The sequence below is a fragment of the Primulina huaijiensis genome, chromosome 2 (assembly GCF_012295235.1).
Source record: "Primulina huaijiensis isolate GDHJ02 chromosome 2, ASM1229523v2, whole genome shotgun sequence".
NCBI classification, from domain to species: Eukaryota; Viridiplantae; Streptophyta; class Magnoliopsida; order Lamiales; family Gesneriaceae; genus Primulina; species Primulina huaijiensis.
The window spans coordinates 24340770-24359200 of NC_133307.1; the positions used below are offsets into that span (position 1 = coordinate 24340770).

The 18431-nt window shown below is 33.3% G+C and overlaps 2 protein-coding genes across 3 annotated transcripts; one reads left to right on the top strand and one right to left on the bottom strand.

Annotated features, from left to right (window-relative positions):
• Window positions 1-823: 823 nt before the first annotated feature.
• Window positions 824-5239, bottom strand: LOC140970817 (uncharacterized). The gene is made up of 6 exons (XM_073432745.1): window positions 4928-5239; window positions 3717-4098; window positions 3212-3408; window positions 2228-2372; window positions 1594-1747; window positions 824-1196 (listed from the first exon to the last, which is right to left on the bottom strand). Exons 1-6 carry the CDS (start codon window positions 4984-4986, stop codon window positions 1171-1173), a joined length of 963 nt encoding a protein of 320 aa, XP_073288846.1. The 5' UTR covers window positions 4987-5239; the 3' UTR covers window positions 824-1170.
• Window positions 5240-9170: 3931 nt separating this feature from the next.
• Window positions 9171-12251, top strand: LOC140970818 (protein COBRA-like). 2 transcript variants are annotated; one of them, XM_073432747.1, is made up of 6 exons: window positions 9171-9416; window positions 9982-10058; window positions 10208-10664; window positions 10819-10978; window positions 11065-11345; window positions 11679-12251. In XM_073432747.1, the coding sequence occupies exons 1-6, from the start codon at window positions 9335-9337 to the stop codon at window positions 11969-11971; spliced, it is 1350 nt and encodes a 449-aa protein (XP_073288848.1). In that variant the 5' UTR covers window positions 9171-9334; the 3' UTR covers window positions 11972-12251. The 2 variants fall into 2 exon arrangements, with proteins under 2 accessions (XP_073288848.1, XP_073288847.1); XM_073432746.1 differs by having other exon boundaries at window positions 9172-9416; window positions 9979-10058.
• Window positions 12252-18431: the final 6180 nt, after the last annotated feature.

Genomic DNA, 18431 nt, shown 5'->3' on the forward strand with positions numbered 1-18431 from the left:
CAAGACTCATGAATGATACAGGTCGGCATTGTCATCACCCTTTGATGCAGCCAACCAAATTGGACCATTAAATTCAGTATTATTTTATTTTATTGAAAATGCAACCATTAAGTCCTTGCTCATTAATCACACCGAACTACTAATGTTACAACTTTGTATATAACAAAAGGACTTTAATCATCTCCGTTTATTTCAGCTGTAGAATGCCGAAATTTCTCAACTTCAAAAGAGAGGAAAAAATAGAATGTTGAAAATCTTACAATGAAGAATATGTTATTTTTTAAGCGATAAGTTGCAGCATTGCTATTTAGGAATATTAAGGTTTATAGCTTCAAACTAAAAAAATTACTGCTTATCTAAAATTAATGTACACTTGAATTGAAAATATCTTGACTTTCGACTGTCGTGGAAATATATACCCTTATGAGTTTTAAATGCATTTTACAAATCTAGGCTAACCCAAAACTAATTATAAGTAAGAGGAGTTTGAAAGCCAGTTATTTTATATCATTTTTCAATCTAAATTCCCTATTCCTAGCACTGGAAATTGAGAGGTTTTGAATTCAAGTAGATGTGAGCTATTTATTGTTATTTTTTTTTTTGTAAATTCGATTAGTAGAATATATGGTTTATTATTTTCAAGGTCCAGTTTATGCCCTCTTTCATTATAATAGCTACGATTTTTCCATTGCATGTATCAATTTCCAATAAATTGAATAAAAATAAAAACTTGAAAAGATGTTTTAGGCGTAGAATTTAATGCACCACCAGTAATACAGCTCAGATTTGTCTGATGCAGGGAACAAACCATGTGTGAGAAAAATGAAAACAATGATCCCTTTTACTTTCATTATTGAAAAAAACAGAAAAAATAGAATTACATTTAGATTGATTAAGAATACACCGTAACATTCTCAGATTGCTCTGACCATGCCAACTATAGAGCGTGTATCAATCACAAAGAATCACGGGAACAATGTTTACAACACATTGGCATGTCATAAAATTCTTCAGTAGTAACAAAGGGATACTCTCTGAATACCTGGTTCACAGGAAAAGGGATGTTTCGACTGAGTTTTGGTGATGTATATGTCCCACCTAAACAGGTCTAACGAAATATCTTCCATTTCTAATGAAGCCTGCAATCTCTGTCCATCATTGTCGACGGGCCTATTCATCTTTGGCACACAAGCGCTCTACAAGTTGAAAAAACGAGTACATGATCATTAGTTCGAGCTCCAGAATCAGCTGATTCAAATAGATGTGGATGAGTATGTATAAATTGTAAATATATGCAATTAAAAAACTATTGAGTGATCGCAACCAGTTTGAGGTTAAAACTTGTTAGATGATTCTAACGATGACCCAAAAAAATGCCGGATTTAAAATTACTTTTGATTGATTGAGACAGTATTTAAAAAATGGAAAAGTGATAGCAGTGCATTTAACACCTAAACAATATCTACACAATGAAAGAAAATATGTTTAATGATTTTATACTACATCACCACCATTTTAGAAACAGATGACCATGCAAATAAAAGATGATATCATGAATAACATGATAAAGCTGGTTTGAGGAGAAAACTTTACTCAGATATTCATAGGCCAGTATCATTGAAGTTCCCCAAGCAGACATGCTGAAAAATCTTGGGCCTAATCCCCTATAGAATCCAGTCCATCCATCATCGGCAATCAATTTTTTAACCACTTGCCTTGCAGTAGGTCTATTTTCATGCTCCAGAACCTGGCGTACATAAAAGCATCGTCAAAACGAGCTAACAAAAAATAGAGACCTCCTGAATCGATTCTCACTTCTCTGACTCTTGTAAAGTAATAGGATGCCAGCAAGAAGCAGAAAATATAACAAAACCAGACTATAATGAGACTTCAAACAACATTTGAGACATCAAAGAAAAAAGTGATATTAAAACAGTAAGCCTATTCTACTTGGTCATTCTGATGACAGTATCAATTCCTGCAAGAAAACAACAGTTCCTTTATGCAAGTCTCTAACTCGTACAAGTACTCAATTACCCTAGTATCCCTATTGAAATTGACAGTTTTCTGTTTTTGCGAAGGAGATTAACTATTTGATATAATGGCAAAAATGAATCAGTCATAACCAAGATACAAGAAACAAACCGCATTAATCATATCAATGACCAGGAAGTAACAAGGTGAAATTTTAGAGCTGACACATGATAGAAATGAAGGGTCAAAATACCTGCAAGCGAGTTTTGATTGTGTCCAATGGGGTTGTGATGCATGATGCAGAAGCACCAGCAACAATCCCTCCAGCAGCTTGAACTAACAGAATTTTTCCTTCACTTGGTTTGGAACAATCGTGTCCAATGCCGTTATCTAAGAGTCTGCCAGAGACACAAGAAATGTACGCAAGTTTCAAAAAAATTAATACTTAGCACCACCTCATAATTGTGCAGTATAGGATAAAAGCACACCATATAAATCCACGAAAAGTAAAGCTGCCTAAAGTTTCAACTCTGTGACCAGACATGATGGAGTCTTGAATGCATTGCAGCACAAGAAAAACGTCACAGTTAGTAGTGTGTTGTTGGACTTCTATTGCATGAATTCATTTTCTATCAAATGATAGTTATCTGAGCATTACGTACTTTCTAATACCTCTGAAATAAATTCATTTCTTTCCAACTACTTTTTACGGAATGATATTGGTTGAAATTTTAATTGTATATAATCAGCGCATTGAAGGAATAATATTGAAACGATAATAGAACGTACATTGTGCTCAGTGCCAACATATAAGGTTTGTGAGATCGTAACCTTAAAAAAAATCAACATTACTATTTAACTCCATCTCGCAATTCTTAAGTATTGGATAAAATCCTACACATAAATCCAAGAAAAGTGAATCTGCCGGATGTTTCAACTCTGTGAACCGCGTGGAGTCTTGAATTCATTGCAGAGATTGATAATTGTCACAGTTAGTAGTGTGTTCCACATGCACTTCATGAATTCATTATATAATAAACAATCATCTGAGCATAAAGTTCTTTCTGATACATATATAAACAAATGCATTTATTTCCAAAATCCTTCCACTTTTTATAGAATGATATTTCTCATAAGCTTAGTTAATTCATCGATATCTAAACCAAATAAATGTCAGAGGCTGGTTTAAGATATTATCCAGCAGAAACACGAATCAGACTGAAGTCGAATGGTATACCTCCAGATCACACGTTGACTTGCACCATAACTTGCCCACCAGACTGCACTTGATGGTGAATAAGTCAAAACAGACAAACCAAATCCTCTGTATAGTCCCCGAATCCCATCAGCTTTGATAATTTTACGAACAACGTCCAGGCCCCCGCTGTAAGTTGCATTGCCAGAATATCCTTGCACCATCAATTTTTGACTAACCTTTTTCAAGAGATTGCTATAATTGATTTTAAGCTTTCTAATAAAACTTGCAAGAGTAAAAGAGGAAGGAAAACTGGCAGGAGATGTACAAAACCTCAGAACACAATAATATATAGGATGATTGGTCTTGAAAGATCACTAAAACTATTTCATTTATAAAATAGTTTACAAGAAGAACTAATATTTAGGCATTCGAAAGGTATAAGCATTTGCTTCATTTATGTGCTTTGATTCTTTTAAAAACACAAAGAACCTATAACGAGAAATTTGACTGAAAAAGCTTCATGCAAAAGTTGTGTGTAACATACCACATCAATTGGGACAAATGCAGCTTGGGAACAAAGAGATGCCATCATGCCTGCCATCCCATTTGCTATAGCTGCTTGTGAAGGCTCTGGCAATTTAAATGGCTCAACCATCTTGAAAGCAGCCACTTTTGTCGTCTCTAAGGCAGTAAGAAATATAATTCTGGTAGGTATAGCTCCAGTAACGACAGTGCCAAAACCTTTATACAAACCAGGAATTCCATCTGTTTTTAGCAGGCCTTTAACAACAGAAAATGCATTTCTTTCCACTGTGTCATGGGAAACAACTTGTAGCCTGGTCTTCACAACTGAAATTGGATAAAGTGCCACCGACACTCCAGTAAAAATCCCAGCTCCATATACGTAAAACTTAGTTTTGTCGAGTCTGTGAAGGGAGAATAAGAACATGAACAAACTATAAAGAACCTATGAATCATGTAACAGATGCCTCCAAAAAAAATTTCTTAACAACCCGCAGACGAAACGAGGCAGCTCGATGTTATAGCATCACAAATATGGACCCCTTCTGAGGTGGTGTGTCCAAACAACAGTAAGTTTGATATTTGTTTAGCGATATTATACTATTTGATTCTTCTTCCACGTACTCTTTGATAGGTTGTATTTGGTACATTCTTCCTCATTATAATGTAATTATACACTACATTTTTCAAAAAAAAAAAAAGTATCCAAACATTTCTGGCCGTATATTTTGCTTACTTCTCGCCCTAACCTCGAATAGAATCATGTTCCTTGGATAGCAAATTTAATGGAAAACAATCAGTCAACCAAACTTCCCCACCATCCCAGCCTCGCCATAAAAAAAATAATAAAAAAATCTGGAACAATCAAGTTCCGACATGATTCACAGAAACAACAATCAAAACCGTGTGGAACCCAAGATTCCAGATTTCGGCGACTAAATATGTTTCGGGGTGTGTAATGTTTTCCTCAGCGTGCACCCAAATGATAGGACAATGGCAGATATCATTTTGATTTAATTTTCACGATGACAATTACTGCAAAGACAAGACAACTAATAAACTTCATCCAAAAAATATATTTTCCTACTTCAATATGCATTCGACGCATTCACGAAGTACCTAGAAGCGCATTTCCATTGCCTATTACTTCATCAAGTCAAACTTGAAAATTAAACATCTTTCCACAACCATCTATTGAACAATAACAACGTACAGCAGATCAACGAAGCTTACTTGTCCCAATTTATCTCCTTTTGAACAAACGGTTGTCTATGAGTTCCAGCGGTATCCATGTTGCCCTAATTCAAAACTCAAAATACAAATACAAAAAAAAAAAAAAAATCCCTAACAATAATAGAAAATCACCATTTCCAAAAAGTCGCCTGAAAAGAACGACACCTCTGGAGAGACAGATTTCTGTTTTTCAGACAACTTTTTCCCAAAAACAGGTAGGATTCAGTTGAATTGAGAGGTTTTTTTGTTTGTGTGTGGAGAAGTTGCAACGAAAAATACATTTTTAGTTTATATATACCATTTTGGAAAGTATAAGCCAATTGGCGGAAGGCAGGTCGTATTTGGGGGGCAGAGCAGAGAAGGCACTTCTAATTGCACAATTGATCCAGTTTTAATAATCAGGTTTGCACGCCTTGGTCCTCGTATTTAGTCAGCGTATATCGAAAAATAACGAACTTGTCTGCAAATCTACTCGCGAGATTTGGAACTGAAACATTATTTAAAAGTAATCAACTATTTTTAAAACTCAAATAAATATGAGTAGGTCTCTTGTGAAACGGTCTCACGAATTTTTATCTTTGAGACGAGTCAACCCTACGGATATTTGCAATAAAAAATAATACTCTTAGCATAAAAAATAATATTTTTTCATTGATGACTCAAATAAATTATCTGTCTCATAAAATACGATTCGTGAGACCGTCTCACACAAGTTTTTGCCAATAAATATCGATTCATTATACATTGTATTTAACGTATTTTTACAAATCGGACAAAATTGATTTTAGGACGCAGATTTGCTGACCTAATGGCAAGTATGTCTAGACCCAGTTTGTATATCTTCATCCAGTTGCCTTTGGGCTAAAACAGGCCCATTTCGATAATTATTTGTTTATTGCTTACCGAAGGCGCAGATAAATTAGCGAAGTCCGATATCAAGCAACGGGAATTCGTGAAGCTCTAAACATGCTCGAGTTTATTTATTCACCGTGGAATCTGACGTTCATTCAATTCATGGTTCATGTTCTTCGTAATTTCAGCTTTGGTTTATTTTTAGATAATTGTGAAATCTTGGCTTCGGATTTGCTTAGTTGTAATATCGTTTTTTTACCCCGTTCATCGAATCAACCAGATCATACCTTAACTCGAGCTACTTGACGTGTGATAAGTTCTCCCCACTCTTCTCTAATTTCTGATGTATTAATGTTGAAGTTTCTTAATAATATTGCTATCTTTATTTATTTTTTAAAAAAATAAAAAATTCCTGCGATCAATTTATTTTAGTATTATTTAGAGTTAAACCAACTATTAAACCCATTAAAATAAAGATCATAGAAAGCTTTATAAAGAATAAACAAAGAGAGATTATCATTTACCTGGTTTATCTTTGCAATTCAACCAGAACCAGAAAAAAATACATATAATCAAATATAAAGAAAAAAAAACATTTATCGTACCTATATAAAGAAAAAAAAACACTTAATTTCTTAAGACATCGCACGAAAAATTATGAAAATTTATTGTTTTGATATATATTCCTTAATGTAATAAATAGAAGAGATGAATGTGTTAGGGACTAATGTCATTTATAGAATCAATAATTTTTTTTTTATTTTGAGTAAAGGAATCAATAATTTTAACGAAGTAATGTATTACTTGTAAACGAGAAAATTCACGGTATTTAAAAACACAAAAACTCTTGTGAGATGGTTTTATGAATCATTTTCGTGGGTCGAATCTCTTATTTGGGTCATCCATAAAAAATTATTACTTTTTATGCTAAGAGTATTACTTTTTATTGTGAATATCGGTAGGATTGACCCGTCTCACAGATAAAAATTCATAAGACCGTCTCACACAAGAGACTTACTCATTTAAAAATTATATACACACTTTTTGTTCAGAAAGTCGAGATCAGCCTCTAAAATTAAATGTTTTCTGTAAATGATATTTATTTGAAAACTTAATAAAATAAAAGATGATTTCATTATATATATTCATTATAGGTCTCACTGTCTCCACACACACACATATATAACAATATTATTTTTTCTTTAAAAAAAAGATTGACCAATATCATTAAAATAAATATTTTAACATACTATCTTGTTTAATACATAAATATTTACAATAATACTGTTCGAAAGACCCCACAAATAGCAAATGCCAGTTGTTTTGTCATTGTGGCGGACATTTCTCAGCACCGACAGTGGTTAAGCCTTTCATTAATATTAAAATTATATTAAATAAATCTTACGAATATATATATATTTTTTCAAAAAGCCAAAAGGCCGACGCCATGAAGAAAACAGCATTAGGAGCTTATATTTTAGTTGTTTTTTTTATGGGGTCCTTATTGTCGGCAACTGATTTTTTGATCATTAATTTAATTCTGTTGTAATATATAAAGTAAGATGTGAATAACATGATGTGATGATACCGATAATGACTCTATAATAATGATTAATGTGTATGTTTAAGCGTCACCATCTTGCATATAAATTTATCCAAGTCAATGGATGTTGTTGAAATTTGTTTTTTGCATATATATTTTTTTAACCATATGGTTGTTTTACATGCCCTTAGTTGGGCTATCATTTTTCAAGATAATATATATTATAAAAATATTTTCCAACACAAGGAAATAAAAGAATGTTTTTATGAATAAAGTTTAAACTCGTTTCAAATTTTTATTTTTTTTTTACAAACAGTGTTTTCAATTTGAATTTATTTATCTTATTTGATACTCAAGAGATAGGCTCGGCTCATTCTTGATAACCCATGAGAATTCAGGTCTAATATTCAGAGAATTTCGGAAGGTCGTCTTTTTGGTCAGAGTCTGTTTATCTAAATTCAATGGAAGGTCATCTGAGACTCATACCAGGCAAGCTCTCATATAATCAAAATCTTGTCGATCAGCAAGAAGTGGCCGACCTCTCATCATGGTCCGAGCCGATCTCTCAGAGTATATTATCGCATTAATTGAGAAGTTATCGACCGAACTTTCGAACCGAGCTCCAATAGAAATACGGTTATTAGACGGGCTCATGTCTCAAGGAGATCCCACTCATATATGTTAGTATGTAGCCCGCAAAAATAAACTTGTTTCAATTTTATCTAAGATTACGATAATCTAGAGTCCTACACGATCAGAATGTTAAGATTGAAACTTGGACCTAACTCAACCCCAAAAACTAGCTCAAGGGGGAGGATTGTCTAAGTACATATATGCAACTATTAGGGATTTTATATAACCGATGTAAGACAACTAACACACATCTCTCATGCCCATGAATGAATATTTGGATAGCGAAGTATACAAATGACTCAATTATGGGCAGAACAAGTGTCCCAACTATGGGACATGCAACACATAACGGTAGAACATGAGCTCTGATACCATGTTAAGATTGGAACTTGGACCTAACTCAATCTCGAAAATTAGCTCAAAGGGTAGCTCAAGGGGAAAAGATTGTTCAAGTCCATATATATTGTTAGGAACAATGGAATCTGGATATATCCACACTGGTATGATATTGTCCACTTTGGGTTTTAACCCTCATGGTTTTGCTTTTGGAACCACCCAAAAGGCCTCATATCAATAGAGATATCATTCCATCTTTATTAACCCATAATCTTTCTCTAGATCTTTCAATGTGGGACTTTGGTTGCATCCCAACAATCTTCCCCTCAAACGAAGTTCCACTATTATTCTCATGGTCCGAGCCTCCCTCAAGCCTTATTCGTCCTCCAATCGAGGTTACTCCACTTCACTGCGTTGGAGCGCACGCCTTACATGAATACTGGGAGCATAAGCCACCTCGAGAGTTTAATCAAGGATTTTTACCGTGAGCCTCACCTCCTTCGTTTAGGTATCGAGGATTCTACCCACACGGCTCGATCTAGATCATGGCTCTGATACCACTTGTTAGGAACAATGGAATCCGAATATCTCCACACTGATATGATATTGTCCACTTTGGGTTTTAACCCTCATGGTTTTGCTTTTGGAACCACCCAAAATGCCTCATATCAATAGAGATATCATTCCATCTTTATTAACCCATGATCTTTCTCTAGATCTTCTAATGTGGGACTTTGGTTGCATCCCAACATATATAACTCTCAGTAATTTTATCTAAGCGACGTGAACTTTGATTGCATCCCAACATATATATAACTCCCAGTAATTTTATCAGAGCGACGTAGAACAAAGACTCGGTAAGAAAGAATCCTGTCTTAAATAACAGAACTCTACGAAATTTTGGTGGACTTTATTAAAGTGCGTAGTTAGTAAAACTCTTCTTAAACAAGCTCTGCCACCGCGTGGCTTTCCTCTCTCTCCCACAGTTCCATTGCAGATCTTGAAGGGCAGAGTTGAATCAAGAAACTCTGCAGTTTGAAGAAATGGAACTATACCCCAGATCTCTCAAACACCCCAAAATTTTGCTGTTCTTATTCATCTCTTGTTTCTGCTTTACTTCCACAGGTAATATCTGTTTCACGATTATGATTTTGTTTGTTTATGATTGGTTTTGACAATGGATTGGTTTTGTGAGTTCTGGTTAGTACGAGGACTTCAGTTAACTGTTTGTTTTGTTGAAAGATTAAGGTTTTAACTTGGGATTGGATTTATTTTCAAGAAATTCTAATGTTTGACTATGGAATGCATCATCATTTTTCTCGTTTGTGGGTTTGGAAGGTTGTTCTGGTTGGATCGAATTGCATCAAGAACGAGTGATCTTGCTTTGGAGTGAAAAAATTGAGGTGGAAAATGTGGATCTTGAGTTCGAGATTCAAGTGATATCTTATCCTAGATTCATGATGATTTATTCATAAGAGTTTGAATGTTATGAACTTGTAAACTTTTAATCTTGCGGGCTTTTTAGACATTAGTGATCAGTCAGTTGTTGAAAATGTGTAAGTCATTATCCTCGAAACTGTGAATATGATAAGTTACTGCCTTCAAATTCTGATTCTTTAATGAGTTTATCAAGCTATTTTACTGCATTCGATTGTTAAATTGTTTGTTTATTCTTGCTTCCTGTCAGAAGCCTACGATTCACTGGATCCTAATGGAAATATCACCATAAAGTGGGATGTTATCAGTTGGACGCCTGATGGCTACGTGGTGAGTTAGAAGTCCCTTTGTTTACCGTGTTCCGCTTTTGATATTCTCGCAGAAAATCGATTTTTTTTTTGTAGCTTTTTGTTGCGATTTAACATCAATAATATTTCTTGTCACTGTTGTTTGATTTGCTAAGTGCTAAAATTCAACAGGCGGTTGTAACAATGTTCAATTTCCAACAATATCGTCACATTCAAGCCCCGGGATGGACTTTGGGATGGACTTGGGCGAAAAAAGAGGTGATATGGAGCATGATGGGAGGTCAAGCCACCGAGCAAGGGGATTGTTCAAAGTACAAAGGAAACGTTCCGCATTGCTGTAAGAAAGATCCGACGATTGTCGATTTATTGCCCGGAACACCTTACAATCAACAGATAGCAAATTGTTGTAAAGGGGGTGTTATTAATTCGTGGGTGCAAGATCCGACTAATGCTGCAAGCTCATTTCAAGTTAGTGTTGGTGCTGCCGGAACCACCAATAAAACTGTCAGGGTGCCCAAAAACTTCACTTTGAAAGCACCAGGTCCTGGCTACACGTGTGGACCTGCGAAAATTGTGAAGCCTACTAAGTATGTCACAGCAGATGGGAGAAGAGTGACACAAGCAATGAGTGAGTCGTTTTCTGTAAAATGAAACTGATTCTGAATCAAAGAATTCGTAAAATTTAGAGGGATTGAAATATAATTATAAAAAATTAAAATTTGATGCACTTGTAATGTTTGTCTTTTCTTGGAATTATTGATCATGGTTATCTTTTTGTGCAGTGACCTGGAATGTAACATGCACGTATTCCCAGTTTCTTGCTCAAAAAACTCCCACTTGCTGTGTCTCACTCTCTTCTTTTTACAACGACACAATTGTTCCTTGCCCAACTTGTACTTGTGGATGCCAAAATAACATCACTCAACCTGGAAGCTGTGTTGAGTAAGTTTGCCTCCTTTTTCTCTTCTGTCTTTTTCGTTATTGTTTTTTATTCTGACTTTGTGGGTTTCTGCCTTTGATTGTTATAGTCCAGAATCGCCATACCTTGCTTCAGTTGTTTCAGATCGTGCAAAGACCAACGCATATGCACCTCTAGTCCAATGCACGAGTCACATGTGTCCTATTCGCATCCACTGGCACGTAAAACTAAACTACAAGGACTATTGGCGCGTCAAAGTTACAATAACAAATTTCAATTACCGAATGAACTATACTCTATGGAACTTAGTTGTCCAGCATCCCAACTTCGACAATCTGACACAGATATTCAGCTTCAACTACAAGCCAATAACGCCGTACCAAAGTATAAGTAAGTTTTGTCAAAAGTTTTGAGGCATGTCTTTCACTCTTGCCCCTTACATTGTGAATCTGTTGTGGTAGCAACAACTGTTCTTTACTATCCTGTGAGGCCCTTGTGCTAGACTGATGAAACGTGCTATTATATGATTTATAACGAGCTGCATCTCTATCTGTCCATAGAGATAGCTTTTGGTTCGACAGTAAGTGTTCGATATTGTGATTGGTCGATTGAAATGTGCCATGTGAGCGTGACGGTATGGTTTGACAAGATGAGAAATTTTCGGTTCTGCAGATCCAAAAGCTTATCTTGACCTCTAAACATAATGTTTCCCTTTTTGGACAGACGATACTGCAATGTTATGGGGCATCAAGTTTTACAACGATTTGCTCATGCAAGCGGGGCCTCTAGGAAATGCGCAGTCGGAGCTTCTATTCCGTAAGGATATGTCCACCTTCTCTTTCGACAAGGGCTGGGCTTTTCCCAGAAGAGTTTACTTCAACGGTGATAACTGTGTGATGCCACCTCCGGACGAGTACCCATATCTTCCGAGCACCAGTTTACGTCAAAACACACCCTTTATAATGTTGATAATAACTCTCATTGCATCTGTGATGTTCCTATTTGAACGCAACTAAGAAGTCATCCACCTCATAATACCAGAATCGGGTAACGATCAAATCGAAAAACTCATACATCTTTTCACGTATACGTACGTGTGACCTTGAAATGTTTCTCCAAGCTATAATTCTTTGAGAGTTCTTTGCCCATACTTTTTGTTGTAGCCTGTACGACTTGCTATAATACTTTTTCTCTATATAATTTATTGTTGTTCATAGTTTTTTTAGTAGGAGTTGTGATGAAAATAAGAACAGCTTGATTGATGCCAATTGAATTCAGAATGTGCCTTTTGCTCTAGAGCTGTAACAATGTACCTATGAGAAGCCAAAAATATAATTAGTTGGTTTCATTTTTTTTTTCTCCATCTTTTCTTTAGTTCTTTGCTAGAAGGCCGTAGAGCAATAATTTTATGGTCTGGAAGTTGATCCGTATATTTAATTGCATGATGATTACTATTTTTGTATTAAACAATAAGAATAAGTCATCCACCACAAAATAGCAAAGAAATAGATAAAGGAAACAAATCCAAAAGAGAAAAAGGAAATACAGGGGGAGAGGCGTAGTACCTTGTAAGCCGCAAGGGAAAGGGGAAGTGAGGAAATAGACTTATCAATCAATGGATTACTTGTAGAAAAAGGATAAGGCAATAATTAAAAGTGAAAAGCCCATTTTTTAAAAAAGTTTGGGCCTCATAAAAAAATTAAATTATGGGCTACATTTTTTCCCAGAATATGGGCCAGCCGAGGCTAGCAAATAGAATAACCCGATGATCTGTAACAAACTCAAAATGTTGGATCCGAGGCCTAGACTTCACGAACCACGCTTCAGATCCAGCTCCCGTTTGTCATGGGAACGAGTATGATCATTCCAGCATGTGGCTCACTGGCTCCGCCCCTGCACACACATGTTGTGTGTGTAATATAATAAATAAATATCATACATTATTGTTGAAATTCCCGACCAATCAAATAAAACTGATGCGGAGAATGCACCAATTAATTGGAAAGGAAGTTGCCGGAGACGTGGATATTGAGAGTGAAATGGTCGTGGATTGCTATGCATGTGGAACAGGTTCGCGATTGAAAATCGGGTAGCAAATTACGTTATAGCTATGATCATCATTATATGAGGGTCGTCTTTGATTTGGAAGTTCACGTCAAAATACCAAATTCGGTTTCTTTAGCACCCTCTTGTATTATTAAATAGTAATACATAATATTATTTAAAAATAATTTTTTATTTAAATAAATAATCATCATCATAAAATTAATGAGTAAGTCTCTTGTGAAACGGTCTCACGAATTTTTATCTGTGAGACGGATCAACCCTACCGATATTCACAATAAAAAGTAATACTCTTAGCATAAAAAGTACTATTTTTTCATGGATGACCCAAATAAGATATTCGACCCAACGAAATTGATCTGTGAGATCGTCTCACAAGAGTTTTGTGAAAATTAATTATATTATCAATATCGAGAATAACCATCTTGGCAAAAAACTTGTGTGAAACGGTTTCACGGGTGTTTTTTCCTTTTTATGGTATAAACCAAATACTAAATATTTAAACGTGATGTAATAAAATAAATTAGATAGATTTCACAAGTCCAATGGATTACGATAATGGTGTGAAATGACAAATTGCTGGTGTCAAACTCAGCCATCTCTTTAAGTGCGTGTGAATTTTTTTAAAGTAATAATAGGACATTTATATAAGTCAATTTGATTAATATATAAGTAATTACTACGTACAATATATTTCTTGTCATACCATTAATTATTTGCATGTGTATTTATATATGATCGATTAGAAAATCTTTTTTCATTTTCAGCCCCTCGTTTGGGGAAAAAAAATCACATAGGGATTGAAAATAAGACAAATAAATGTGCGAGTAAGGCTGCTTTCATGCCGTAATTTTCTACAAAAACACATACATTATTCGATTTATTATTTCTTTCTTTCTTTGAGGTTTTTATTGAATCTTGAATCCAAATAGAATACAGTTAAAGTTGCTAGGAATGAAACTTCATATTCAAATGTCCATATATTTGTCGTACCACGAGGGGGTAACATGCAATCGAGGTTTGTGGGAAATCAAAATTTTCTATTGAAGCATATATATATAAAGAGAGAAAGCCCCACGGGGCATGGCACATATTGGCCTACCATTCACATGGTGATGGTTCCTTTTCTTCGACGATATATNACCCAAATTTTGGATATGAGAAGTTTGCATTACCACTAAGTTAATAAATCAATCATAAAAGAGTTCATAATTGGTGGTAAATCCTCCTGAAACTAAGAAAAGGAAAATTTTATATAATTTTTTGATAACTGCATTTTTAATATTATATATTTACACATTCATAATTTTGAGTCATTTATGTTGTCAAATTTCAATCTTAGTTATGCATTTTTCATTTTTTTGAACAAATATAGTCATTTTTCATAGGGAGTGATGATGCGACACTACAAATATCATCTTTATGTCTGTATTATGTCAGCGCTACACCACTGTCATGTTAGAAAAGTCACTAAAATTATCAACACAACATAGATAACTGATTAAGACTGAAATTTGATAATATAGATAACGACAATCGCAAAAATATAATAATATAGGATCAAAAAAAATCAAAGTTTGATCACCTCCTTTTTTTTTGCACATCACATGAAGATTGTTGTATCACATTTTAAGCCAACGAATGTTATCAAAACATACAAGTGTTCATAAATGAAAAACTTCTCCATATTTCACGTGTAATTCTTTGCAATTTTCAATTTTCGTGCATGCCAACCCAATTTTTTTTAAAAAAAACTTTCGGTTTTCACACAAATTTCTAGCTAGTTGTGGTCCCTGGATCCACGATTGTTCAATAGTTGAAATAATTACGCCGCATGAATTTTTACAAACAACAGTATAACTTCGAGTGAAAACGTTGGAATATGGAAACAAAATACAAAATGTGTAATGGTGGTGTGGGGCCTTACGTAACACATGGGGTGGGGTACGAATGGATTATTGGTTGAATTTGTGGTGCGGGCCCAAACAAGATTCTTTCGCCTTTGTTGGTTGGAAGCGTACAACCCATTTTATTTTTTGGTTGTACCTTCCATTCGCGAAAATATATATATTATAAAAAAATAATTATGAAAATCAATAATTTGTTCGATCATATCACTTTATACCAAGGTTCTAAAAAACGTGAAGCGCCGCGAAATATGGATGTCGAGCTCCAAGCTTTTCAAGTTTAAGCGAGATTAGCACGAGCTTAAGCGTGAAAAAGAGTTTATTATCTTTAGTGTAATTGTAATTATCTCAAACCAATAAATAGATAAGATAATACATAAATACGATAAATTTAAGTCTGATACATTAATTCTCATATTTATAAAAGCAAAAAAATCTCAAAATTACAATTTTTATTTTTTTTTGCAACTAGACCACACTAAACAATGTTAAATATTTGTCAAATCATTGTCAGACACGTTTAATCATAATTAAAATTTAAAAATAAACATCTAAATTATAAATCTAATTTATTATTTTAAAATAAAAAGACATACCTTCAAAATAAAAAAATTAAAAAATAAACAGATGCGATTAATTGTACTTAAGCACGTTTAATTAAACATCTTAATTACGTTTAATTCGGTCAAACTGCTTTTTCCGCTTTTCTCCGAAGCAGAGCGTTTTTGTCGAGCTTCAAGCTTAAGCGGGCTTTTTATAACACTGTTTTATACATACGAATAACTTGAAGAGTGCATTTGGACGACCTATTTGAGACTCATGATCTCTCTAAATAATAATATTTTCACTCGGAAGTATAAAAATGTTGTTTTTGTATGAAATTTTACAAATATATCTATCTGTACCAGGCGTTGATCTAGGATATTTTGTTATTTAAACTCGATATATTATCATTATTATTTTCAAATGACTTTTCCCAATTGTATTGAAACGCATTAGAGATTATCATTTTTTAAAATGAAATTTGATCAAGGTTAGATAACTAAATGACCTGAAAATTAAAGAGGGTGTCGTGTTGGAAGTGTCACGTCCCGAGCTCGGGCCCGCGTCTGCGTGACTGCATAATAGACCCCTATAGCAACTATTTCGTATTCGTACTCGTTTTACGAAATTGATTAGCCTATTAAATTTTTGCATAAATTCATATTTATATATAAAAATAATAATTTCAGTGTTCTTAAATGACGTCGTGAAAATATGTCATTATTATACGGTTGAATTAAAGGTGTTTTTCCTTCTTGAACTAGATTATTGAGGTTAAGGATGGTCGTTTTGGTCCTATAATAAATAAAATTTAGTTTGTTCAACATTATTTAATTAAAACTTTTAAATTCAATCCGAGCTCTTGGAATTAGAATAAGTTCATCCCGCGGTCTTAAAACTCTAACGGTTATCCCTATCTGTAATTCTTGTGTATCAATACAACGATATTCTTGAAAATGGATATATCTTCAATTATTAAACAATTTTAAAAAATTATTTATTCGCATANGCACACCTATGTAAACACCGATTAGGTGTCACTCACCCATTGGATATACAATTTTTCTATATTTCATCACGGCAATGGGTGAGTGACACCTCATCGGTGCTCACATAGGTGTGCACGGTAGATGTACAGCATATCAAAATTCTATATATATATATAAACTTGAGATCGACAAGTCGAGAGCCAGTGTTACCCAAGTAAGCGCAGCTAGACGCCTTTAAATATATTTCATAGCAAAACTCAACCAGCAAACTTATATTTTCTAAAGTTTCAGCTTTGATACGGCTGGTTTAAAATAACTTTATAATACAAAACACTTATGTTTTCAACAAATTTTTTTTTATCTTTACCTATATTTTTAATTTTTTTATTAATTTCAACAAAATTTTTTTTATCTTTATCTATATTTTTAATTTTTTTATTAATTATATCACATCTAACATAAAAAATTATTATAAAAATATTTTGTGATTTTTACATTTTAATATAACATATAGAAATTCATACAAATATTATTTAACATGACAAATTTTTAATGTGTATGAACGTATCGCCGTGCCACGAAACGCTAATAATAGATAATAATATACTAAATGCTATAATCTTACTTATTTCAATAATCAAAATGTATTTATAACTATCTATGTCAAAAAAATTTTTTTTGTTTTTATCACACACCTTCTATTATTTCTAAAAACAATTGAATCAAGACACACTTATTTTATAACTCACACACGACAATCTCATTAAACAAAAATATAATAATGAAAATTGAAATTTTAGTTTTATAAGTTGACATTTTTCAACTTTTAGTTATGCAACTTGTTCATTTTTTGTTTCATTATTTATTTGACGTCAATACTCTTCTACACGACTCGTGTGATGATAGTGAAATTTATCTAAGTAAAAAATCATATATTAATACTAAATATGAAATAGTTTGTACTCAAATATCATATATTATTATCATATTTTCAATATTTTATATCAATTTTTATCTGAAAAGACAAACGTTTCGTTAATATCAAAATCTATTATACATATTTGAGTACTCAAAAATCATATATTAGTACCAAATTTGAAATAATTGATACTCAAATATCATATATTAATGCCATATTTTCAAGGTTTGTACCATTTTCATTCGAGAAAAGATATATGAACTCAGAAAATGCAAACATATTTTGTTCTGATCAGAAAATGTAAACACATAATTTTTGACAAAAGCTGAATATAAATTGAAGTTTGGAAGTGGATATTTGAAGCAAATTTAGCCTAGTAGATATGACCATGGAGAAAGAAGGGTTTTTTTTTTAAAAAATACTATAAATTAATAAAATCATTGTAAAAATGTGACAAGTTGGGAAAGTTTGTAAAACTAGTACAATCCAGTACTTACTGTCCCGGATTCAAATTTTTTATTATTTTTTTTTAAAAAAAAAAGAAAAAGAAAGTGGGGGCACAGATTCTAAGAATCCGTGTGTCCGGATTTTAACTTTTTTTAATTATTTTTTTAAAAAAATAAAAATAAAAGGGAGATCGACGACTGTTTGTGCAAAACCGTTGTTATTGGCGACGGTTTAACCGAAAACCGTCGCTATTCCGTCGCTAATGCACAATCCGTGATACACTGTCACGGATTCTAAGAATTTGTGTCCACTCCGTGTGTTTGCTTCCTTTAAGTAGAAATGCACGTATTCTTTCCATCATCGCCGAATCCCTAAAATATATCACTCATTAACATAAATCAAAAAGTATATAAAAAACAAATTGAGAATAACTTTTAAAATTTCACGTAATTTTAACCTCCGTAATTTATAATACAATTAATATTATAATTATACATATACTATACATAAAATTTCACGTAAATATAAAGTCCGTAATTTATATACATATTCTAATTCCAATAAAACAATTAATATTATAATTTGTAATTAAATTAAATATAGTTAT

What these genes read in the sequence shown, in the direction of transcription:
- LOC140970817 (XM_073432745.1), bottom strand. Translation starts at nt 4,986, where the DNA reads ATGGATACCGCTGGAACTCATAGACAACCGTTTGTTCAAAAGGAGATA. An exon ending in CATTTGTCCCAATTGATGTG is followed by an intron (nt 3,409 to 3,716) that starts GTATGTTACACA and finishes CTCTTGAAAAAG; the next exon opens with GTTAGTCAAAAATTGATGGT. An exon ending in CAATCAAAACTCGCTTGCAG is followed by an intron (nt 1,748 to 2,227) that starts GTATTTTGACCC and finishes TATGTACGCCAG; the next exon opens with GTTCTGGAGCATGAAAATAG.
- LOC140970818 (XM_073432746.1), top strand. Translation starts at nt 9,335, where the DNA reads ATGGAACTATACCCCAGATCTCTCAAACACCCCAAAATTTTGCTGTTC. An exon ending in AAGAGTGACACAAGCAATGA is followed by an intron (nt 10,665 to 10,818) that starts GTGAGTCGTTTT and finishes CTTTTTGTGCAG; the next exon opens with TGACCTGGAATGTAACATGC. An exon ending in CAACCTGGAAGCTGTGTTGA is followed by an intron (nt 10,979 to 11,064) that starts GTAAGTTTGCCT and finishes TGATTGTTATAG; the next exon opens with TCCAGAATCGCCATACCTTG.